The 21,515-nt window shown below is 39.8% G+C and overlaps 6 protein-coding genes across 12 annotated transcripts; 1 reads left to right on the forward strand and 5 right to left on the reverse strand.

Annotated features, from left to right (window-relative positions):
• Window positions 1–958: 958 nt before the first annotated feature.
• On the forward strand, window positions 959–9,114 carry LOC124340907 (neprilysin-4-like). 5 transcript variants are annotated; one of them, XM_046793704.1, is made up of 17 exons: window positions 959–1,190; window positions 1,281–1,366; window positions 1,427–1,552; window positions 1,635–1,796; window positions 6,205–6,288; window positions 6,353–6,558; window positions 6,619–6,816; window positions 6,887–7,006; window positions 7,072–7,213; window positions 7,279–7,396; window positions 7,501–7,774; window positions 7,832–7,938; window positions 8,002–8,060; window positions 8,122–8,173; window positions 8,227–8,294; window positions 8,351–8,493; window positions 8,555–9,114. In XM_046793704.1, the coding sequence occupies exons 1-17, from the start codon at window positions 1,123–1,125 to the stop codon at window positions 8,894–8,896; spliced, it is 2,355 nt and encodes a 784-aa protein (XP_046649660.1). In that variant the 5' UTR covers window positions 959–1,122; the 3' UTR covers window positions 8,897–9,114. The 5 variants fall into 5 exon arrangements, with proteins under 5 accessions (XP_046649660.1, XP_046649658.1, XP_046649659.1 ...); XM_046793702.1 differs by lacking the exons at window positions 6,205–6,288; window positions 6,353–6,558; window positions 6,619–6,816; ... (7 more) ...; window positions 8,227–8,294; window positions 8,351–8,493 and adding exons at window positions 1,859–1,942; window positions 2,015–2,220; window positions 2,276–2,473; ... (7 more) ...; window positions 3,875–3,942; window positions 3,995–4,137 and having other exon boundaries at window positions 960–1,190; XM_046793703.1 differs by lacking the exons at window positions 6,205–6,288; window positions 6,353–6,558; window positions 6,619–6,816; ... (4 more) ...; window positions 7,832–7,938; window positions 8,002–8,060 and adding exons at window positions 1,859–1,942; window positions 2,015–2,220; window positions 2,276–2,473; ... (4 more) ...; window positions 3,460–3,566; window positions 3,633–3,691 and having other exon boundaries at window positions 960–1,190.
• On the reverse strand, window positions 9,100–9,977 carry LOC124341281. The gene is made up of 2 exons (XM_046794319.1): window positions 9,880–9,977; window positions 9,100–9,804 (listed from the first exon to the last, which is right to left on the reverse strand). The coding sequence occupies exons 1-2, from the start codon at window positions 9,925–9,927 to the stop codon at window positions 9,100–9,102; spliced, it is 753 nt and encodes a 250-aa protein (XP_046650275.1). The 5' UTR covers window positions 9,928–9,977.
• Window positions 9,978–10,857: 880 nt separating this feature from the next.
• On the reverse strand, window positions 10,858–13,592 carry LOC124341202 (tachykinin-like peptides receptor 86C). The gene is made up of 9 exons (XM_046794207.1): window positions 13,386–13,592; window positions 12,669–12,862; window positions 12,439–12,550; window positions 12,258–12,359; window positions 11,815–11,949; window positions 11,655–11,726; window positions 11,402–11,567; window positions 11,140–11,333; window positions 10,858–11,074 (listed from the first exon to the last, which is right to left on the reverse strand). Exons 2-9 carry the CDS (start codon window positions 12,838–12,840, stop codon window positions 11,011–11,013), a joined length of 1,017 nt encoding a protein of 338 aa, XP_046650163.1. The 5' UTR covers window positions 12,841–12,862; window positions 13,386–13,592; the 3' UTR covers window positions 10,858–11,010.
• A 91-nt stretch (window positions 13,593–13,683) lies between these two features.
• LOC124341142 (gastric triacylglycerol lipase-like) lies at window positions 13,684–15,496 on the reverse strand. Of its 2 annotated transcripts, none has more exons than XM_046794098.1 (9): window positions 15,365–15,496; window positions 15,123–15,300; window positions 14,941–15,055; window positions 14,798–14,884; window positions 14,584–14,740; window positions 14,364–14,522; window positions 14,213–14,297; window positions 13,974–14,122; window positions 13,684–13,905 (listed from the first exon to the last, which is right to left on the reverse strand). In XM_046794098.1, exons 1-9 carry the CDS (start codon window positions 15,479–15,481, stop codon window positions 13,756–13,758), a joined length of 1,197 nt encoding a protein of 398 aa, XP_046650054.1. In that variant the 5' UTR covers window positions 15,482–15,496; the 3' UTR covers window positions 13,684–13,755. The 2 variants fall into 2 exon arrangements, with proteins under 2 accessions (XP_046650054.1, XP_046650053.1); XM_046794097.1 differs by having other exon boundaries at window positions 13,974–14,131.
• A 303-nt stretch (window positions 15,497–15,799) lies between these two features.
• On the reverse strand, window positions 15,800–18,119 carry LOC124340980. 2 transcript variants are annotated; one of them, XM_046793840.1, is made up of 4 exons: window positions 17,036–18,119; window positions 16,175–16,968; window positions 16,030–16,108; window positions 15,800–15,895 (listed from the first exon to the last, which is right to left on the reverse strand). In XM_046793840.1, exons 1-3 carry the CDS (start codon window positions 18,012–18,014, stop codon window positions 16,049–16,051), a joined length of 1,833 nt encoding a protein of 610 aa, XP_046649796.1. In that variant the 5' UTR covers window positions 18,015–18,119; the 3' UTR covers window positions 15,800–15,895; window positions 16,030–16,048. The 2 variants fall into 2 exon arrangements, with proteins under 2 accessions (XP_046649796.1, XP_046649795.1); XM_046793839.1 differs by lacking the exon at window positions 15,800–15,895 and having other exon boundaries at window positions 15,923–16,108.
• Window positions 18,120–18,251: 132 nt separating this feature from the next.
• LOC124340923 (NHL repeat-containing protein 2-like) lies at window positions 18,252–21,379 on the reverse strand. The gene is made up of 10 exons (XM_046793747.1): window positions 21,148–21,379; window positions 20,917–21,086; window positions 20,693–20,852; window positions 20,320–20,624; window positions 20,121–20,258; window positions 19,585–20,052; window positions 19,295–19,522; window positions 19,122–19,238; window positions 18,873–19,059; window positions 18,252–18,805 (listed from the first exon to the last, which is right to left on the reverse strand). The coding sequence occupies exons 1-10, from the start codon at window positions 21,305–21,307 to the stop codon at window positions 18,555–18,557; spliced, it is 2,184 nt and encodes a 727-aa protein (XP_046649703.1). The 5' UTR covers window positions 21,308–21,379; the 3' UTR covers window positions 18,252–18,554.
• Between the last annotated feature and the right edge of the window lie 136 nt (window positions 21,380–21,515).

Below are 21,515 nucleotides of genomic sequence, written 5' to 3' on the forward strand. Positions count from 1 at the left end.
ACAGTATCGCTGACGGCCTAGCTGGCTGGAATCAGCGACATAGCCATCAATGGCTAGTCGGTTGTCTCGGGGTGGCTATAGCATCCGGAGAGAGCTGGGGATAGAGTAGGGTGGTGTCATATGGCACTCCCGAAATTGTATGGATATTCAAGTTCATTTTCATTTTTCAAGTTCATTTTCATTTTTCGAAATCATTTTAGTTTTTCAAATTCATTTTAGTTTTTCGAAATCATTTACATTTTTCAAAATCATTTTCAATTTATGAAATCAATTTCAAAACATTTTCAATTTTTGAATATATTTTCAACTTGGTTTCAATATTCGAATCGATTATCAATTTGTTTTTAAATCAAATTTAGTAATCGATTTTTGAAATTTTTTTTTTTTGAAAAAGTGTTCATTCCGCACCCCATAGGATAACGTCCGATTAAACTCCGAATGAAACGGCGAAATGTCCGGTTCGTTCGTTTAAGTTTAAATTTGGTATAAAACAATACGTTGAATATTATAGACTTCGTTTCTTAGATTGGAAATGCTTGTGTTAAGCTATTTTTTAAGTTGTTTTCGAATTATGAACTTTAGAGTGGATAATTTTTCTGACTTCTACTTAAGTACTTAGGAACTTTAAATCAAAATTCACTATTTTTTTTTAGGAACTTTTGGAATATTTCGGAAAATGACAAGGTGTATTCAATTTACCGTGATTGAACCGTCTACACAATTCTTAAAAAAACAAACAAGGTGAATGAAAAGAGATTGTTGGTCCCGTGTGTAATCGGAGAAGAAATTGTTCACTTCAATAAAAGGCAATCCGGCGATCGTGCGAGTAATTCTAATTCACGGGCGCAAGAACCAAGAGCAATAATCACAATGCAAGTTTAATTTTTTAATGGATTCATGTATACATCAGCCACCCATCGCATTCGAGGTAAGATTTCGAGGTTGCATTTCTTCTATTCATTTTGGAACCAACTAGGGCCGCACACTACTGTCGAAAGTGATGTGTATCATAGCGCATCAGTGGCATCAATTTAGACATACGGGAATCGACGTCTAAGCCAAAGCATCGACACCGCAGGACACGGAACTTTGTTAGTGTTTTTTAGACTCTGCAATCGTGAAATGGAAATTGCTGCGTCTGACGCAACACTAGTTAGTGTATCTCCTGTAGAAGATGTCAAAATTAAGCGGTAAGAATTTGATCGTTTCTGTACAAATTTTAGTGAACGCAAAGGAGAAAAAGCGGATTAATTTAGACACTAAATTTTTTGATTGCGCAGTTCCAGGAAGACTTTCCTAATTGGTGTAGGGGCGGTTATTGGTGCAGTAGTTTTCGTCATAGCCACAAGTCTCCTTGCTGATCAAGGTACTTTAACATTATCTCGGTATTAAGTTGTTATTCAACACATTTGATATTTCCTTGCAGTGATTCGATCCCGGAAAGAATTGGTGGACGTCCGTCAAGAGTTGCACGACACGAGAGAAGACCACCAATCCTACCTGAAGAAAGAAGAACCGGCTGTTTGTTGGACGAGAGAATGCATTTTATCAGGTATGAAAGTAGAACATTTGGGTTGAATCGAACATGGAAGCTGTTGGTTATAAGTGCGCAAGTTATTTTCTAATGAAATCAGCCGCTGCGCTGATGGAATCGATGGATGAAACAGCCGATCCTTGCCAAGATTTCCATAAATTTGCCTGCGGTGGATGGATGAAGAAGAACGTTATTCCCAGGGGTCACGGATCAGTGTCTCAATTTGGCCTTTTGGATGGCAGAATTCAGCATTTCATCAAAGGTGAAAATTGTGTTGATCGTGTTAATTCACTCTGATGTGTTTATCGCATTGGTTATTTGCAGAGTTCTTTAAGGAAAATAGCACCAGCGTCGACTCAAAACCGGTCAATAACACCCGAGATATGTACAGAGCTTGCATGGACAAAGGTTGGCATACATTTAGAATGATTTGATTACTTTAAAAATAAATAACAACTCGGCATTTACATTTCGTCATAGATGCGATAGAAAAACTTGGAATCAGACCACTCACTAACATTTCAGATTCTTATGGTCAATGGCCTTTGACTGTGTCCAACTGGACGGAGGATCGTTTCGACTGGAGAAAAGCGACCGCTTCCATCCGGAATACGTTTGGGCTCGGTTTTCTGTTTGAAGTTTCAAATTTTGTGGACGTCAACAACACGGAATTCAGCACAATTTACGTAAGTTGACGGAACATTGAAAATCTCTCAGATTATGTTTCAATTTTTCTTTCAGTTAGACCAGCCGTCGTTGGGATTGCCCAGTTTCGTACTGAAAGGAAACAACTTGACCAGTTTTCCAATTCAAGCTTATTTGACGTTCATTTCCGGAGTGGCTCACACAATCCGTGATGCAATTGGCGGTGGAGCTAACGATACAGATATCACCAAGGACGTTGAAGATTTGATAAGTTTTCACATTGAGTTGGCCAATGTAAATTATTAGTGAAGCAAATCATTTCACAAAGCTTCCATTGAATTTAAAATGCATGCGGAATTATTTGCAGATTCTAACTCCGGAAGAAGATCGATCGCAGTGGAATTTAACCCGAATTTACAATCCTTTTTCTCTTCCTGAATTACAAATTTGGACTGACGAAGCCAATGCAACCGAAGCAATGGGCCAGGTCAGAAAAACATTTTTCAAACAATTCCATAGTTAGTATTTATCTTTTATCTATTTAATTTTAAAGATTAACTGGCACGAGCACCTGACTGACATTTACTCAGCGGCCAATGTCTCCATCAATTCTGATGAAAAGATCGTCGTTATTGAACCCGAATATCTTCAGAGATTAGTGCAACTGCTCGACCAAACTCCACCCAGAGTAATTGGTATGATGTACCCGCAACTGATTTTATTGTTGTGAATTTGATATCTCAATTTCTTTTCGCGCAGCAAATTTCATCCATTGGCGTCTTATCTTCGAGAAAATTTACGATCTCAATTCAGAAATGGCCATTTTAGCTATTGAGTTTTATGATGCTATTTATGGTCGATATCAGATACAACCCAGGTATTTTACAGTATATATAAGTTAAGATCATACGCCCGTTTTTAAACTTCTTAATAATCTCAGGGAAAACTGGTGCATGAAACGAGTTCATAAATTGATGGGATTCGCTATCGGCGCAAAATATGTCGAATCGGCATTCGATCCTCAAGCAAAAATCGACATGAAGGAAATGATCCTGAATTTGAAAATGGCTTTTAGCTCATTGGTGGAAGAATCTGATTGGATGGACGAAGAGACGAAGATCAACGCGTTGGAGAAAGCAGCTGCCATGAAAGAGTACATTGGTTATCCTGATTGGATAACTAACAAAACTACACTTGAGTTAGCCTACCAGGGAGTGAGATAAAGCCAGCAGACAATTTCGGACAATTTGAACTTTTCAATTTTACAATTTTATTTCTAGATAAAAACCAAACCGGACAAGCATTTTAATAATTTTTACACTGCGAATCAGTTCATGGTGGTCACTAATCTGAGGTTCCTTCGCTTCAGAACCAACCGGGAAAATTTGTAACGTTAATTTATTCCCCCTTTGAAAATGTTGCATTGTTATTTCTATAAAATTTGATTCTATAGGTGGATCTCTTTTCCAGCTGTAGTGAATGCATTTTACTATCCCATGTTGAATTCTATAAGTATTAAATTTATCAATTGTTAACGAGATACAATTAAAGCATCATCATCCTACTTATGTTGATTAGCTTTCCCTGCCGGAATTTTACAGCCACCATTTTACGGCAAAGGACGTCTTGCGTAACATCATTCACTTGTTTCTATACTTATATGCTTCAATCATTCCTAACACTTGTTTAATGCAGAGCGTTGAATTACGGTGCTATTGGTGTCGTGATCGGTCATGAAATAACGCACGGATTCGATCATCGAGGTAAAGAAAATTCCCTAGCAAAAATGATGATGATTTAACTTAATTAATTCAGGCCACAAGAGCGACAAAAAGGGCCATGAAAGATCCTGGTGGACCAACCAAACACTGGACAAGTTTTACAAGCGCAAACAATGCATTATCGATCAGTACAATAATTACACTCTGCCGGAACTCGAGGGAACCATTTCCATTCACGTACGAAAAGAAAAAAGAAATTTTCCTTTATCAAAAATTTTATTAAAATTTCTAAAATTTAATTTCAAATTTAGATGAATGGAACCAACACGCAAGGAGAAAATATTGCGGACAATGGCGGTCTCAGGGAAGCATTCCGGGCCTACCAAAATTACGTTTCAACCAACGGCCAGGAGAAGCGACTGCCCGGAATGGAACACTACACTCCGGAGCAGTTATTTTTCCTTTCCTATGCCAATGTTTGGTGCAGCAACCAAACCCCGGAAAGCCTAGAATACCGAGTCCGTTTTGGAGTTCATAGTCCAGCCCGATTTCGCATCATTGGACCACTTTCCAACTCGGTTGAATTTTCAGATCATTTCCAGTGCCCTGCCGACTCCGCCATGAACCGTCCCAACAAATGTACTGTTTGGTAAACCGTTCTTTTTTTAATTTAACGAACATTTAGTCTAATCATGCAGACTAAATAATATCGCATTTCCATTCACGAGTATTTACGGTAAATCTAGCCCAAAAGTTTTTAATGACATAACGTTTTATAGAATATAACTTTAGGGACGTCCGTGAATTAGTTTATTCACTGAGAGGGTGGGGTCATGAAAGCTTTTCCTAACAATTTTCTTTTTTCACTTTTTTACCAATTTTTTAGGGGAAGGGGTCGATTTTTGCGACGGATTGTTTAAGGGGAAAGGGTTACCTTTGTGACAAAATGTGCAAAAGGGAGGGGGGACGTAATTTATGGACTTGACCTCATTTGAATTTTGATTACTAATGAAGGATTGAGTGGCAAAACAATTTTTACTTTTTCTCGTTATTCCTGAATAATTTTATTAGTTTAATTGTGATTTGACGAACGTTATTTTAACTTCATGCAGTGCGTTGTTTGGTGGCAGCCAAGTGTTTATTTGTAGTCGTCTCTGACTCTTTGTAAATGAATAGACAAGTATTGGACTTATTTGCACCTGCATTGGATATTTGATTGTGTAATTCGAAATGCAATTGTTCCCACGTGAGAAGATTTTAACGGACGTGTCAGAATTCCACATCACGGCTCTTGGCGAGCACGAACTGCAGTCACAGATTCACAATTACATGATTGTTTTCAAAGTCCGTGATGGATATTGATGGGAATCGTATAACTTAATACCGCCACCCACTAACAGAATGAAGAGGCTTTTGTACGTTTTGAACAATGCTGGGTTTCTTGACTCAGTTTGAAATAGTCTATCACCGTATCGATATATGGATGGTTAACTAGATTAACACAAAAGCGGAACACGGAGAACTTCAGTAGTGTCGTCTTCACACTTAGAGACGTGAAATGGAAATTGCTGCATCTGACGCAACACTAGTTAGCAGATTACCTTTAGAAGACGATGTTAAAATTAAGCGGTAAGTTAAAAGTTATTAAACACCACAGGCAGAGTTACAAGGACAACATGCGGATTAATTTAGACACTAAATTTTTCGATTGCGCAGTTCCAGGAAGACTTTCCTAATTGGTGTAGGGGCGGTTATTGGTGCTGTTGTGTTCGTCATAGCCACAAGTCTCCTTGCTGATCAAGGTACTTTAACATTATCTCGGTATTAAGTTGTTATTCAACACATTTGATATTTCCGTGCAGTGATTCGATCCCGGAAAGAGTTGGTGCACGTCCGTCAAGAGTTGCACGACACGAGAGAAGACCACCAATCCTACCTGAAGAAAGAAGAACCGGCTGTTTGCTGGACGAAAGAATGCATTTTATCAGGTATTTAATTGAAATATTGGAGTGCATAATAAAACTAGGAAGCTATTGGTTACTAGTGCACAAATTATTTTCTAATCAAATCAGCCGCTGCGCTGATGGAATCGATGGATGAAACAGCCGATCCTTGCCAAGACTTCTATCAGTTTGCCTGTGGCGGATGGAAGAAGAAGAACGTCATTCCACGTGGATCCGATAAAATTTCTCAATTTGACATCTTAGACGACAGAATTCAGCATTTTATTCAAGGTATTACAACGACATTATATAAGCCTTTCGACAACTCAACACTAAGGCAGATCTCGAACCCTATTTGCAGAATTCTTTAAGGAAAATAGCACCAGCGTCGACTCAAAACCGGTTAATAACACCCGAGATATGTACAGAGCTTGCTTGGACACTGGTAAGCTTATTTATTGTTAAATTTATTACTTTAAATTAATCACTTTAATTAATTACAATTACAGATGCGATAGACCAACTGAGAATCACGCCGCTCGTTAAAATTTTGGATTCTTACGGCCAATGGCCTTTAACGATGTCCAACTGGACGGAGGATCGTTTCGACTGGAGAAAAGCGACCGCTTCCATCCGGAATACATTCGGGCTCAGTTTTCTATTCGAAGTTTCCAATTTTGTGGATGTCAACAACACAGAATTCAGCACAATTTATGCAAGCTATAGATATAATATTTTTTAAAACGTTTCAAATAATTTGTAAATATAATTACAGTTAGACCATCCGTCGTTAGGATTGCCCAGTTTCGTACTGAAAGGTAACAACTTGACCAGTTTTCCAATTCAAGCTTACTTGACGTTCATTTCCGGAGTGGCTCACACAATCCGTGATGCCATCGGAGGTGGAGCTAACGATACAGATATGACCAAGGACTTTGAAGATTTGATAAGTTTCCACATTGAGTTGGCCAATGTAAAGTTTAATTGCAAATCATTTCACAAAGCTTCCATTGAATTTAAAATGCATGCGGAATTATTTGCAGATTCTAACTCCGGAAGAGGTTCAATCGCAGTGGAATTTAACCCGAATTTACAATCCTTTTTCTCTTCCTGAATTACAAATTTGGACTGACGAAGCAAATGCAACCGAAGCAATGGGCCAGGTCAGAATAACATTTTTCGTCATTCAACACTAATTAGTAAAAATTTGTATTGTTTTATTTTAAAGATTAACTGGCACGAGCACCTGACTGACATTTACTCAGCGGCCAACGTCTCCATCAATTCAGATGAAAAGATCGTCGTTATTGAACCCGAATATCTTCAGAGATTAGTGCAACTGCTCGACCAAACTCCGCCCAGAGTAATTGGTATGATGTACCCGCAACTGATTTTATTGTTGTGAATTTGATATCTCAATTTTTTTTTCGCGCAGCAAATTTCATTTATTGGCGTCTTATCCTCGAGAACATTTACGATGTGGATTTCGAAATGGAAAAGTTAGCTCTTGAATTCGAACATGAAATTTATGGGCCGTTTCTTCCTCTACCAAGGTACACTGCATTCTTTGACAAAATGTTGTGTTGTATGTACTGTACATCGGTTATGTGCAGTTTCTTTAAGTTAATTGAACATACCATACCTATCGTTTTTTTAGAGAAGATTGGTGCATGAAACGAGTTCATAAGTTGATGGGATTCGCCATCGGCGCTAAATATGTCGAATCGGCATTCGATCCTCAAACAAAAATCGACATGAAGGAAATGATCCTGAATTTGAAAATGGCCTTTAGTTCATTGGTGGAGGAATCCGATTGGATGGACGAAGAGACAAAGATCAACGCGTTGGAGAAAGCAGCTGCCATGAAAGAGTACATTGGTTATCCTGATTGGATAACTAACAAAACTACACTGGAGTTAGCCTACCACGGAGTGAGATAAAGCCAGCAGACAATTTGAACTGTTCAATTTTACAATTTTATTTCTTAGATTAAAACCGAACCGGACAAGCATTTTGATAATTTTTTCTCTGCGAATCGGTTTATAATTATAAATAATCTGAGATTTCTTCGCTTCAGAACCAACCGGGAAAATCTGTAACGTTAATTTATTCCCCCTTTAAAAATGTTGCATTGTTATTCCTATAATTGATTCTATAGGTGGATCTCTTTTCCGGATGTAGTGAATGCATTTTACTATCCCATGTTGAATTCTATAAGTAAGACGATTTTTGAAGTACCACTTGATTTGCATAAATTTTAACCAAATCATATTTTTAGCTTTCCCTGCGGGAATTTTGCAGCCACCCTTTTACGGGAAAGGATATCTAAAGTAAAAGAAATCTCACAATCAATTGTCATGCTTATTTAACTTAATTAATGCAGGGCTTTGAATTATGGCGCCATTGGTTCCGTCATCGGGCACGAAATAACGCATGGATTTGATGACGAAGGTATTTTCCAAGAAATCCAACATCCTCTAAAATCATTGTAAAAATTTTATCTCTAGGCCACAAGAGCGACAAAAAGGGCCATGAAATATCTTGGTGGAGTAACACAACATTGAACGAGTTTTACAAGCGGAAGCAATGCATTATCGATCAGTACAGTAATTACACTCTGCCGGAACTTGAAGGAACCGATGCCTTTCACGTAACAAAATAAAGACATTATCCGCACGGATAACTGTAAAAATTAAATCTTAAATTCCTAGATTAATGGAATCAACACGCAAGGAGAAAATATTGCGGACAATGGTGGTCTTAGGGAAGCGTTCCGAGCCTACCAAAATTACGTGTCAACCAATGGCCAGGAGAAGCGACTGCCCGGAATGGAACACTACACTCCGGAGCAGTTATTTTTCCTTTCATTTGCTAACATAGAATGCTCTAGCGAAATCCCCGAAAGTCTTGAAGACCAAGTCCTCTTTGGCGTTCACACTCCGCCAAGATATCGCATTATAGGACCACTTTCCAACTTGGTTGAATTTTCTGAACATTTCCAGTGCCCTGTCGGTTCTACTATGAATCGCCCAAACAAATGCATTGTCTGGTAGGTAATCTAGTACGTCAGTGACAATAGCCTAACAATCAGTCCAATCCAAAAGTCAACTTGATAATTTGACAGCCTTTTTTTAAATATTTACAATGACATTAATTCCGTTATTAAGACTATTTTGAATTATAGAATTGAAGAATTACATATACTAAATAGGTTTTGTCTATTTTTGTCATGCGAATAAGTTAAAATTTTCATAAATTATGCTTCAATGATTTTCAGATTAGTAAAATAGGCATTTGTGCCAGCATCCACCCAATAGGCTAATGATCCTCGGGCGTCAAGACCGAGAAGATTTGTTTGAATCGATGAGGCAGGATTCCCATCAACGTAAACGGTCAAGGTATTATTCCGGACGTCGATCCTCACATGATTCCATCTTCCTTGGCCAATTTTGGCAGGTGCCTCAAATCGACCGGGGTACTGATTTCTAAGTTTGTTGCTTGTCCATTCCGGTGGCGAGGCGTATTGAACGGCTCTTCCCAGTCGTTCAATGGAAGGCGGAGGAAAATTGAACCGCCCGTTCGTCGTTCTCAGGTAGACCAACTCGTATTGATCGTAATTGGACTGAATGCGGAAGGCCAGGCCGGCAGCACCGGCCCGTTCCGGATCTTTGGTCCTTTTGCCATTGCGTTCCGCAGCAATGTCCAAGTCGATTGTGCCTTGGTAAAATGTCGTCAGCGGAAGCTCAACGTAACCGCTGCCTTGCATGAAATTTGCATCTTCATCGACCAACTTTTGGTAGTCGTTGGTGTAAGAGACTTTGAGGGCATTTCGGCCTAGGTAGACGCTGTTTTGAATATTGACGTTTCTCGACAGGTAATGCTGCATGAGTAAGAAGGAAAGTGGCGGAATAGGTTCCGGTAGTCTTTGCAGTTGATTAAGGTTCCAAAGCGGAAGTAGAATCTATGGGATTCAAACAAACTACACCGGGTAAAGTCAAAGAAGAAAATGTAAAAATAAACTCCAAAAGAATTTTACCGCGTTGGATGCCGTGAAGACGACGAAACAGATGCAATTGATTTTCATTTCAACTCGATGGCAGGCGCGAGAGTTGAAGCGTCAATAAGAGGGCAACGGTTAGTTGCCGAGCAATTTATGCTAGTGGAAATAGAGTGCTGGCCTTGGTATACGTCCTTGATTTCAGTCTATTGTCTTGCCTATTAGAGATTCTTTTATTTGTCTGCCCTCATTCGTCTTGTCATCATCACCGAAAATCACCAGCATCACGGTGAAATTCTACAATGACAATGCGCGGTTTTCCCGTTTTTTTCCCCCAATGGAGTAGCGGCTCAGGTTCGGCAACCATTTCCGGTCCACACAACTAGTTCAAGGTTCACTATTCACTTTATAGTCTATAATGATGTATTGAAATCGCAATGTCATTTCATGCGATTTTATGTTGCTAGCTAATATTGTCAAACACCCAAAGAGAATGGCGGCCATCGTGGATATCCTTTAAGATGGGTTTCATTATTATTGTTATTTTATTTTATATATTTTTTTATGTAACAAATTTGGTATGCCTACCCCCACCTCCTCCTAACCCAGTCGTCTTTAGATCCTAACCCTTCCCACATATTTCAAACGTAGGAAAAAGAAAATGGTTACGTAGCAACTGCTAGGAAGCTGCAGTCACTCAGTCAACGCTTACTTGTCTGTTGACAGCGTGCTGTATTCTCTTTGTGATATTAGTGCCAGGTGATCACCCCAGTTTTTATTATTGAATCAGGACACGCTAAATTAGCCGAGAAGATCATTGTGTTTCAGTTTGTGTGCTTCAGCCATACCCGATTTTACGTAAGGAAAATTTAATTAAGACTGTTATCACCATGTATCAGCATCTGTCGTCAGTTTGTGAGTTTACTAGAGCCGAAACGGGTGGACAGGTGGACTATACTTGCACTATTATGTTTAAAGGTAAGATATATTTGTTTTTTGGTGTACACCTTTGACTACAATAAGAACACAAATATTTCCGATTATATAATATGCACTATGCGTTATACATGTTTTAAAATATCAAGTTGAAACTTGGCAGTTTCACGAGCAGATCAGGTTCGTATAGCCTGTGACAATATCAGTAGCCCATTGCGCAATACGTGTGGTCCTCTAGGGTTGCATTCCCAAACCAATGCAGATTTTTCTCCAGAAAATTCGAACACATTCCCGGTACCTTTTTCGAAAAGTGACAATTTTGTTAGATGCAAGAATAAATCTTTAATTTATTTGCGCGTATACTGTTTATCGAGTCGATAGAAGAGTAACGGATTGACTGCAGCATTGGCTATGGCCAGCCAGTAGACACACATGTAAATCCGCTTGGTCGTGACATTCTCTTCCGTCTGGAAGGCCTGGTACATCAAGTAGGTCTGATAGGGCAGCCAACACAGGCAGAAGATGACCAAAATGGCCCACATGCCACTAGCCAAATTCTATACAAACAACTTTGATGCCTTAATTCATTTAGTCTCAAGTGGTTTGGTTTGGTTGAATAACCGACCTTTCTTTTCTTGACGAGGACACTCAGCTGCAAGTTGTTGCGCGTGTCACTGTCTCCACTGACGAGCACCGTACTCGTCGTCAACACGACGGCGATCCGAAAGTTCCAGTAAGCCATACAAACGGTCGGTAATAAATAGGTAATGACAAACACCAGTACTCTGTATCTGTGGTGGAGCCAAAACAACTGCATCATCACCTAGCAACATTGTGCAACAGTGTTTTGAACGCATGTCAAATGATCTATTACTCACGAGTAGTTGTTGAGTATCACGTCTCGCTCCGGCCAAACGATCTCACACTTTAATAGATCCTCACCCGATTGGCTGCGTTGAAATAAAAAAAATATCAGAAATTCCACTCCATGTCAGCTGCAGGATTCCTAAGCTAATTTCAAGGGATATTCCAACTTACCGTAACATAAATTCGTTCGCGTACAGGAGATTGGGCATGGCCAAGATGACGGCGATAATCCAGCAGGTTGCGATGGTAATAAAAGCGCTTTTCCGAGTCGATCTTGGCAAAAAGGGTTTCACGATCGCCAGGTATCTAGGACACACGAATGCAAACCGAAAAGAAGCTTGATAGCAGTTTCTCCTTCAGACACAATAATCGGCAGGCAACGTAGACCTCTTTTCATTTACAACAAGCCAGACGTGTATCCCTTCAATTAACGGCAAGCCAGACATCCTCATATTTCGTAAAAGCATTATTCCTTATTGATGTGTCCGGCTTGACTTTCCGTCCTGATATAAATGGGGCCCTTGACGTTTTGACATCCCCATTAATTTGGGATCGATTGGATCACCAATGTTTTCGCTCGATAACGACTAGTTGAGAACTGGTGTCTACTGTACCTGTCGTAGGATGTGACGGTCAACGTAAAGATGCTAGCCGCGTTGGTCAATTCCGAGAGAAATCTGTCAATCATGCAGTAAGCTGTGCCGTATCGCCAGTGTCTAGTGCAGGGCATGAACCATTTTTGATTTAGCTTATAGCCTTCTATTCGTGACTTGTATTCTGTCGCATGTTATTTACCCATCGAGAATGTAGATGAAATTGAAGACGCCCTCCAAATAGAGCATTGCAAAGTCCGCCATTGTTAAGCTCAGCATAAAGCAGCTGTGGGCTTTGGCCAGCCGGCGGCGAGCTTTGATCGCGCGGTAGAAATTGATTGGAAATATAGGGTTGAGATTCAAAGAAATCGCTGGTTAAAATATCCCTTCTAAAAAGCCGTACAAACATTCTATTTTTATTCGTTTTCTTACCTATGATGAACCACGTGACTAAGCTGTTACCCACCGTCGCCACGACTAGAAGCACACCAAATGCCAAGATCCAGGTCGTCTTCTCCTCCGTGTCCAGTTGCGAAGCATGAGTCACAATAGTCACATTGATGGCCCTTACCTGGCCATCATCGACTTTGACAGATTCGTTCATCTTTTTATGGTTTTCCGGTTAACTGGAGGATTTAATAGGAGCCATTAGCATCGCATTCGACAGAACAGAATGTTACATAATGCGCATCCGTGTCACGCTCCGTGATGATTAATTGCTGTCGGACTCTTTAGATTGATTGGGTAGACCGCTAATGCCTCAAGATCGATAACCACTTTGAGTACATTTGATTGCCTGATTGAGCGTGCGTCACACTATTTTCTGCCGCCGTCCCTAAACGACTTTTCCCCCCTGTCTGTAATCGATTTGACACAGAGTAGAAATATCTATTTCAAGCGATCGAACTGTCTCCGTCTCTCTAGGCGAAATTTCCTTTTTTCGAAATAATTTACCTCTATTCATTTGAATCCCTTTGATGCAAATCAATTACATTGCAGTCTCCTATATAGCGAGATAATACGTTTCAGCTCATAAGAGTGGAACATTCTGATCAATTACAATGTGCGTTTAACACCACTAACACAATTGTTATGCTTAAAGGGATAGTCAACCAGTCAACCACTCTTGGTTTGTTTAAATAGTCATACCTCTTAAAAGGACCGATGAACGTAGTGACACAGTGAAATGAGTGGTGGGACGCTTCAGTACATCGTTCATACAAACTTGTCGAATATGTTGTGGCAGTCAAACGATTAACGTATACCCTTTTACTGAAGCTCTAGCCAAGTCTTGGCAAGATGTGCTCTGGCGGACATGCGCCTTGACACTTGCGCCTCTCTCTCTCTTAAAGAAGAAACTAGGACTATCAAGATTGCGATGTCAAAGAGTTGCATCGGAAGTTTGTCGTCACAAATTTGTTTCGAGAAGTTGTAAAAGAAATGCAACTCGGATGACAACTTTTTATTTTTTAAATAACTGATAGGAAAGCAAACCATCTGAAAATGATCCAGCCAAAGCTCAAGGGATCGGTAGCACTGATATTAAAGGATCGTAGAGCAACCGATTGCTATTCATCCCCCAGAGGAAATCGAGATGATTGAACTCGGGCCAATCGATTTTCACGGAAGATTGTAAATTTCCAAGCTGCTTGGAAAGCCAGTCGATATCCTGTTGAGGAAATGGCGGGAAATGGATACTATCATATCCTCCCATTACAATCTCAGAATTTGATATACCTTTGGGGAAGCGAGTAGGTCCCCAGGACCCCAGAATAGGTAAACTGGGGCTGTAACCCGAGTGAGATTGTACGTAGGTGGTACGGGTAAGCCATATCGTCTTAAATTCTCAGAAAGGCCGTGATTGTAAGCGCGAAACTGTTCTCCTTCACGTTTACCTAAAACAGGCAGGATTAAAAATTGTAAATTAAAATTTTTTAAATAAGCTAATTGATTGTAATATTCTCTGTTTTTTTCACCTGCATTGTATCCTTGAGCAAATTGAGCCAACGTATTGACAGACGTTCCAGCTGGGAAGTGGCCCTCGATAATGGATAGCACAGACTTGAAACAAAAAAGTGTTGAAACAAATAATTGAAAAAAAAAAATTCTTCGTTTGCTTAGTCCTACCGAATTGAAATTTTTTCGATCGGCTCCCGTAATGTAAAAGATGACATTCTGACACATTTGCATCGTTTTGAACGTGTGTTGGCAAACTGATTTTTGAAATCGGCGGCTCCAGCTCTCTTTAGCTAAAAATGCCGTCATTCGCGTTGAACGTAAATAGAACTGCCATAAAAAGAAATTTTTCGTTTTATTTATTCGTTTTTGATTTGTTAATTTTGTTTACCTGAATCACGTCTACATGAGGAGCAAGAGCTTTGACTGGGCTACTGAAATGAGCCATACTCGCCACAGGTGCCAAGCCAATCATTAAATCGATCTTTTCGTTTAATTCCGGATGACTTGCCGCCGCTATGTAAAACATGGTAGCACCCATCGAATGACTGTATCATAAGCGTTAGTAAACATACCAAATCAAATGTGATGATGTCGAATTATACCCAATGTATATGAGTTTAGACTTTTGAGATAACTTGAGGATGAAATCAACGTTGGCTGGAACATCGTACAGTCCCATTTCGTCGTATCTGTAACAGATATTAATTGCTTTAATGTCAACTTTTCATTAAAACAAGAAACGTACGAGAAATTCCAATAAGCCCTCTTCTTGGGGTCCAGGTGGATGTGTCGCCTAGAATATGTGTTTCCTCTTGCGTTTGAAAGGTAAACGTCGTAGCCTAGATCAGCCAAACGGAATCCTACAGTCGATCAGCCGGAAGAAATTCAATAATTAAACACAAAATAAAATTTGAATTATAAATTTACCCAGCGATTGTCTGGCCGGATTGGTTATCCAATCCACATCGGTGCTCAAAAGACCGTGCTGGAGTAGAACGGGTCTTCCGTTTGAGAATCCAATGCGATGCAATTCTAGAATGTATCCATCAGCGGTTGTTACTTGGTAGACGGTGCAAACATATCCGCGTGAACGGATGATCTCCACCTAACGATTGAAAGTATTCAAAACTATTCACATTTGGGAGACGACGTAGTAATTTCACTCGCACCGTTGACATAGCTGCTTCCGGATTTCTGCTGGCAATTGTAGAGGCACTGCACCTGCCAAAGCCAGACAATGTCAACCCCACAATTCCGGTCAATAACATGCGAACAATGCGTTGCATTCCGAACAGCCAAAAAAGAATTGAATGTGGCAAGAGCGGAAAAATGGACCTAGTCTGCGGGCCTTGATACTTCAAATGAATGACAAATGGAAAAAAAAACAAAACCAATGGGGTCTACAAAATATCTTTCAAATTGCCTCTAGGGAATAAATAAATGCTGGGATAGGTCTGGCTAAAGCTGGATTGGAACTCCCAAATTTATTCATTAGAAGGGGGGTCGACTTCTAATTCCTTTCACGTGTGGATTTCTACTCGTAAAGTTCATGACCTTGATGTCCGTTGGGTTTAACGACCCCATGTTAACCACTATAGGGTAGACTTGTCGTATTGTATAGGTGAAAAACACGGGTGTAGTTTTACCATGAACGTTCAGTGCAAGTAGGTTGTGCTGACGTCAAATGAAAAATATCCAAACTAATCAAATGAAAATAAAAATGATTATTAATGGTGGGTGAAAGGCATTGAAAAGCAAAGTGTATTCAGAATTCTGAATTTTGACTCGGGTCGATTTCAACATAAAATCAATGTAAAACGTTAGGCAGACTTACAAAAATAGCGCGGGATTTATTACAAACATGTAGAATGGGGAAGATTGAGTTGGCCCTGCAACACGCGTGATTGCAGCTTCTAAAGAAAAACAAAAACCTCGTGAAAACAACAAGAAGAAGTACAGAAACATGTAAAGGTTTATACTTTCTGGAATACGGAAGCTTTGATGCGATTGGTGACGATCGTCTCCCTGCTCTGGTGGTCTTTGTTCCGGTTTCTAAATTCAGGTAACTGGCGATAAAGTTCCTCTGTGCGTTTCCTCAGTTCTTGATAAGTGAACAAATGGGGAGCGAAATTCGAATCCAGCATGCCCATTCGACGCATTTCACTGATTTCTTGAATAGTTTTGCGTCGAAGCTCACTGTCGTGCAGGAAGTCGGGCCTTCTAGTTTTCAGCGCTTCCTGGAGAGTGGTCTTATTCCGAGGGCGCTCCTGTGGTTTGGGGCGATTTTCCAGTGAGATGTCGTAAGCGATGGGTTCTCTCTGCGGGACCACAACATGGCTTCCAACGGAGGATGAGGATCGCGAGCGGTACTCGCTGGTTTGAACACCTATTTCGGAAATGATTTTCTTGTGAACGACAGGTGCGGATTTTGTCTTCAGGCTGCAATGATTGCAGCACTTTGATTTGCTTTTTCTTGTGGGTTGTTGCGTCTCTTCTGTACTGTCCGTATCGTGCAGATTGAGCCTCTCCAGTTCAAAACTTCGGTCACTCTTGAGGGATACGATTGAGTTCACCACAGTAGACTGACTTGACTCGGAGATTTGAGAATCGGAACTTCTTGATGATGGGGGCAACTCGTGAAACGACGGAACAGTTGCTTTGCGCGGTTTCGATCTAGAATGCCTTGGCGGCTCTCCTTCCCTAGTTCTCGAATGAACGGTTGACGTTTTCTGATCTAGGAATTTCCAAGTTTGTTCCAACTGAGAAACATAATCTGCAATTTAAAAGGAAAAAGTATGTTAAAAAGCAACTTGGAAAAGGAAAGTAAATATGAAAAACACCTTTCAAATTCTTTAAATGTTCCTTGAGGTTTCTGTAAACTTGGAGTTCACCCAACGCTTCTCTCCGCATACGTCTTGTGTGTTCGGAAGATAAGCTGGTGTGAGTCGGACAGGTTGTAGATTCAGAGAAATCATCAGAAACACAGCGGCACTGGTTGGAAGCCTGATCTCTGTCACTGTCGGCAAAATTAGGAGGAGTAGCCAAGAAAGAACTGCCAGGCCTTTCATTTCCTGCATACAAGTCAAGCTCTTCACTGGCCACAGAACGGGTAATAAAAAGTTCAGAAGCAAGTTCTTCATATCGTGGTGTGCTTTTGGATCTTTGCAATTGGGGTTTTGACAAGCGAGAAGCATGGGAACGTTTAAAGTGTTGAGACTGATGTTCTTCATTACTATGTGACGGGGGGAATTTGACATTTGGTTTGGGGGCTTTTTCAGGGTGAGATTCTTCAGGCACATTTTGTTTTGGTCCTTTCTTTGAATCGGGGATAACTGGTATCACAGTGTCAGTAGATCCATTTGAACTGCTCCCGACACTGGGCCAGGTGGACAGCTTCTGCAGTTTCCTTGACGGTTTACTGTTGCTGATCTTGGCTATACTTCTACTCTTTGCCAGAACACGGTCAATTTTGGCAATGAGGGCCAGACTTTGTTCATCTTCATCTAAACAGAGCTTGGATGCAGAGTTACTCAATGCCATTCTCTCCAGAGTGCTCAATCTAGATTTGAATTGAGCTGTTTTAAGTGGAATACACCCGACATCAGCACTAGAATCCCATTCGAGTTTTTTGGACGAGAACGCTGACTTCAAAGACGGTGAAGTCAAGGGGTTGAGACTATTATCCAACTCTGATTCATTTTTAATGTCGTTATCGGTTGCTGTGGAAACGTTTTCCCCTTCAATCATTGAAGTGTCACTATCTCTAAAGTTTTCCAAGTAAGAAAGGATGTTATCACTAATCTCTTCACTTGAATCCATTTTTTCGAAAACGAAAAATTTTCAAACTACGGAAGGGCAACGACTGTTTACAAAAAATTTCCAACCGTCAATGCGCAAATTAGTTTGTGCGACACGGTTGCTGAAACTAATTTGAACAGTTTCTTGTTTTCCCACCGCGGGGCAACAGGCGCAAACCAGCAGGCAGCAATGCATTTTTCGGTTTAGAAAACATTTGATTTAATGATTTTTTAAAATGTTTAAAATATACGTATTATATTCGATGAAAAAATTGTATTGATATTTCCCCTCATATTTGTACGAATAAGTTTATATTTTGCACTGGACAAATAATTTGATAAGTAATTCCAAAAGCCGTGAGTTTTGCTTAGATTGCGATAGGCCCGTTACAAAAGTAAACGAGCAAGTCCGAGCAACACATACAGAAAAGAAAATTAAATTTAAATGCGAGAGCGCGTAGTTTTACGTAATACTACGCATTTGATGCTTTCAATACAATTTTAGTTTCGGATCAAGCGCATAATTATTAATTAAGGACAAAAGTAAAGCACAGATTCTTAATTAATTTGCGTTAACATCAAATTCGTGGTGAATTTTTGAATCGCCATTTGAGTTTTCGTTGAACGTTAAATTGAGTAGAATATCGACCGACTTCTTTTTACAAACACCAGTATTTTTGGCACAGAGAAAGAGTTCTGCATGAACTTGTAGAAAATGATTTGTGTCGTGTTTTTCGAGTGATTTGCGTAAAAAGTCAATCTTCATTTTCCCGTTGTTTATCACTCCCTTATTTTGGGCTGCTTCTATACCGTCTATTGATACCAAATAAAATTATATTAAGTAAGCATATTTTTAAAGAGACTGCGCGATAAAGGTTACCACTTAGTCTAATTTTCCACGAGTGTGGGGCATCTTCCGACCATTTCCACTGCTGATCAGAACAATTGAAGTTTACCGACCAGCTAGAATTCGAAGTTCTAGTTGGTAGAACAACCGAGACCTCAAAATCCGGTAGAGTATTAAAAACTTGACTATGATCATCAGAGGATTTCAGGAAGACTTTAAGCTATTAAAAACAGATTGTAATTATTTGGGGTCATAATGTTTTATGAATGAATGGTAACTCACAGTTTCTATAACATTGCTAACCAAATTAACCTTGCGTATGCAATGGTTATTTGTGTCCGCTACGTACAATATGCCTCCTCCTTCTTCATCAATGCAAAGACCACCAGGTTCGTTGAACTAAGTAAATCCAAAATTATCTTACGTGACTTCGACAAATAAAAAATATTAATTACTTGAATCTCGTCTTCGCTAGAGCCATCGGCAAGTCCCGCTTTTCCATTGCCCACATAAGTGGAACAGACTTTAGTCAATGGATCAACTGTTTTGATTTTGTGATTGTATGAATCAGCCACATACAGCAATTGATTAGCTGCGTTCCAGGCGACAGCTAAAGGATGCTGAAGCAAGACTGCGCCCTTTGGGTTATCTCTATTGTCTTGATCGCCGTAGGAAAACAAATCCTGTAAAACAGAAAATAAATAACATTTTCCAATAAAACGAAACCTCGAGGACTGTAAATTACCATTGGATCCTTTCCACCACCAACCAGTGCTTTGACCGAACCGTCTTTCAGATTAACTTGTCGTATGGATGAACTTTCACTATCGGCAAGAAATAATAGGTAGTCGGTAGATGGAGACTGTAAAGCAGCACAGCAGAGTCCGGATGGTTGAGCGAAACCAGCTTTGGCCGGATAGCTATTATTGCGGTTTTCCTCAGCTCCGGAGCCAGCCAAACGAAGACATCGACCCGCTTCAACTTGAATTTTTTTCCACCAAATAAAATCCTGAAGAGCCAAACCCCATATTTGATGTGTTCCTGCATTAGCTATGATCAACAAATCTGGAAGATCTGAAGTTGAAGAGTGAGCCAGGCAAATATCCCACGGAGAGGCTAATGGTTGTTCGATTCCGAGCTTTCCACCTTCTTTGTCCGTGCCTTGTAAACCAGTTCCAGCTACAGTTTTTACTTGCTTAGTACTGAAATCAATCTAAAGTTTGAATTAGTGAGGTTAGAGAAAACCGTGTTTTAGTTCGGGGAATCTAATATGATACACACCAAACGGATCGAGTGATTTCCCGTGTCTGCAACATAAAGATGGCACGGTGGCAAAAATGCAATACCTTGCGGACTACGGAATTGGGCTGTCGAGAAGGTACCTTCATTCCATCCTGGTGCAGGTCCACCGATTGTTACCTAAACAATAGATTTTATTTGATTTACTTGTGTGCATTAGAGTATAAAAAACTGAACCCACCTTGATCTCACCTTGAAGTGAGATAATCAAAATGCGATGGTGCCCAGTATCAGAAACAGCCATGTATGTCGATTCTTCTTTTGAACAATCCGACACAGAATCTTCTATACTTTTAGACTTGACCATGCAAATTTTCCCAGGGAATAGCAGATGTGATTGAAATACTTCTAGGCCATTGAGCAGTAATGGAAGAGGCCGCGGAGTAATTCGATTTTTGTAAAATGACAAGGCGCTTTCAACGTAGTGAAAAAGTACTTCTCGATGGCCTTCTCCAATAATCACAAAAACTGGCTTTCCATCAGGTCCTAATGTAAAACAGGACTTGATGAATTATACAACCTACTTATTTCTCTTTGTAAAATTGTATTCATACCAAGAATGAGCAAAGTTGGCCAGCATGTGATCTCCAATTTTTTCCACAGGACAGCTTCACTGTCATTCACAACTGGATGAGAGATGCCATAGCGGTTAATTGCTGCCATGATATTTGCTGAAACTTTTTCATTCTCAAACTTTGCACTATGAACACCAACCTTTTGTTATACACATCAACAGTTATTATGATGAAGTAACTCTGAATTATCTCCAAATGCTTACCACAACAACACCTGATTGATCACTTGGATATTTTTCTTCTAGTGCATGCAAGTCAGGGAGGATATGCATACAGTTAATGCAACAATAGGTGAAGAAATCAACAATAACAATTTGGTCTTTGAAATCAGAGCTAACAGATAAACCTTGCTTGACATTAAACCATTCCCAACCTAAAATAATTATGAGAATTTAACAGGTTACATGTCTTTAGGAGGAACATTAATGATATACCAGATTCAAACTCAGGAAATACATCTCTGCTGCTTCCTTCCTCCATTGAATTTAAGTGCTTTAAAATCAAATCCTTTTTTTCTTGTTCTTTCACATTGGGATCCTCGATGAAATTTTGAAGTTCGATACAACTCCATGTCAAAGTAGATATGAAAGACATAATTTTAAAAACTAAAAACTTCCACCTCTTTTGTGCCTGATTCAAGGAAAAAAGTAAACACAGCAGACGAAATATCCAAAAACAATTGAAGTACGAATTTCGAATTGCGGGGCTTTTCAAATTTCAAATAATTATGTAAATAGTAACTTTTTAACTGTTTAAAAAACACAACACAAATTTGTTTCACCTTGCAACATCAACAAAAACT

Source organism: Daphnia pulicaria, chromosome 5 (genome assembly GCF_021234035.1).
Source record: "Daphnia pulicaria isolate SC F1-1A chromosome 5, SC_F0-13Bv2, whole genome shotgun sequence".
In the NCBI taxonomy this organism is placed as follows: domain Eukaryota; kingdom Metazoa; phylum Arthropoda; class Branchiopoda; order Diplostraca; family Daphniidae; genus Daphnia; species Daphnia pulicaria.

What these genes read in the sequence shown, in the direction of transcription:
- LOC124340907 (XM_046793700.1), top strand. Translation starts at nt 5,459, where the DNA reads ATGGAAATTGCTGCATCTGACGCAACACTAGTTAGCAGATTACCTTTA. An exon ending in AAGTCTCCTTGCTGATCAAG is followed by an intron (nt 5,703 to 5,762) that starts GTACTTTAACAT and finishes ATTTCCGTGCAG; the next exon opens with TGATTCGATCCCGGAAAGAG. An exon ending in TCCACATTGAGTTGGCCAAT is followed by an intron (nt 6,817 to 6,886) that starts GTAAAGTTTAAT and finishes AATTATTTGCAG; the next exon opens with ATTCTAACTCCGGAAGAGGT.
- LOC124341142 (XM_046794097.1), bottom strand. Translation starts at nt 15,481, where the DNA reads ATGCAACGCATTGTTCGCATGTTATTGACCGGAATTGTGGGGTTGACA. An exon ending in CTCATGTAGACGTGATTCAG is followed by an intron (nt 14,523 to 14,583) that starts GTAAACAAAATT and finishes TTTTTATGGCAG; the next exon opens with TTCTATTTACGTTCAACGCG. An exon ending in ATCGAAAAAATTTCAATTCG is followed by an intron (nt 14,298 to 14,363) that starts GTAGGACTAAGC and finishes TTTTGTTTCAAG; the next exon opens with TCTGTGCTATCCATTATCGA.
- LOC124341202 (XM_046794207.1), bottom strand. Translation starts at nt 12,840, where the DNA reads ATGAACGAATCTGTCAAAGTCGATGATGGCCAGGTAAGGGCCATCAAT. An exon ending in GTGATACTCAACAACTACTC is followed by an intron (nt 11,568 to 11,654) that starts GTGAGTAATAGA and finishes GCTCCACCACAG; the next exon opens with ATACAGAGTACTGGTGTTTG. An exon ending in TTCTATCGACTCGATAAACA is followed by an intron (nt 11,075 to 11,139) that starts GTATACGCGCAA and finishes TTTTCGAAAAAG; the next exon opens with GTACCGGGAATGTGTTCGAA.
- LOC124340923 (XM_046793747.1), bottom strand. Translation starts at nt 21,307, where the DNA reads ATGTCTTTCATATCTACTTTGACATGGAGTTGTATCGAACTTCAAAAT. An exon ending in GCCAACTTTGCTCATTCTTG is followed by an intron (nt 20,625 to 20,692) that starts GTATGAATACAA and finishes GTTTTACATTAG; the next exon opens with GACCTGATGGAAAGCCAGTT. An exon ending in CACTTCAAGGTGAGATCAAG is followed by an intron (nt 20,259 to 20,319) that starts GTGGGTTCAGTT and finishes TCTATTGTTTAG; the next exon opens with GTAACAATCGGTGGACCTGC.
- LOC124341281 (XM_046794319.1), bottom strand. Translation starts at nt 9,927, where the DNA reads ATGAAAATCAATTGCATCTGTTTCGTCGTCTTCACGGCATCCAACGCG. An exon ending in TCTTCACGGCATCCAACGCG is followed by an intron (nt 9,805 to 9,879) that starts GTAAAATTCTTT and finishes TGAATCCCATAG; the next exon opens with ATTCTACTTCCGCTTTGGAA.
- LOC124340980 (XM_046793840.1), bottom strand. Translation starts at nt 18,014, where the DNA reads ATGGATTCAAGTGAAGAGATTAGTGATAACATCCTTTCTTACTTGGAA. An exon ending in ACATTTAAAGAATTTGAAAG is followed by an intron (nt 16,969 to 17,035) that starts GTGTTTTTCATA and finishes TTTAAATTGCAG; the next exon opens with ATTATGTTTCTCAGTTGGAA. An exon ending in AAGCTTCCGTATTCCAGAAA is followed by an intron (nt 16,109 to 16,174) that starts GTATAAACCTTT and finishes GTTTTTCTTTAG; the next exon opens with AAGCTGCAATCACGCGTGTT.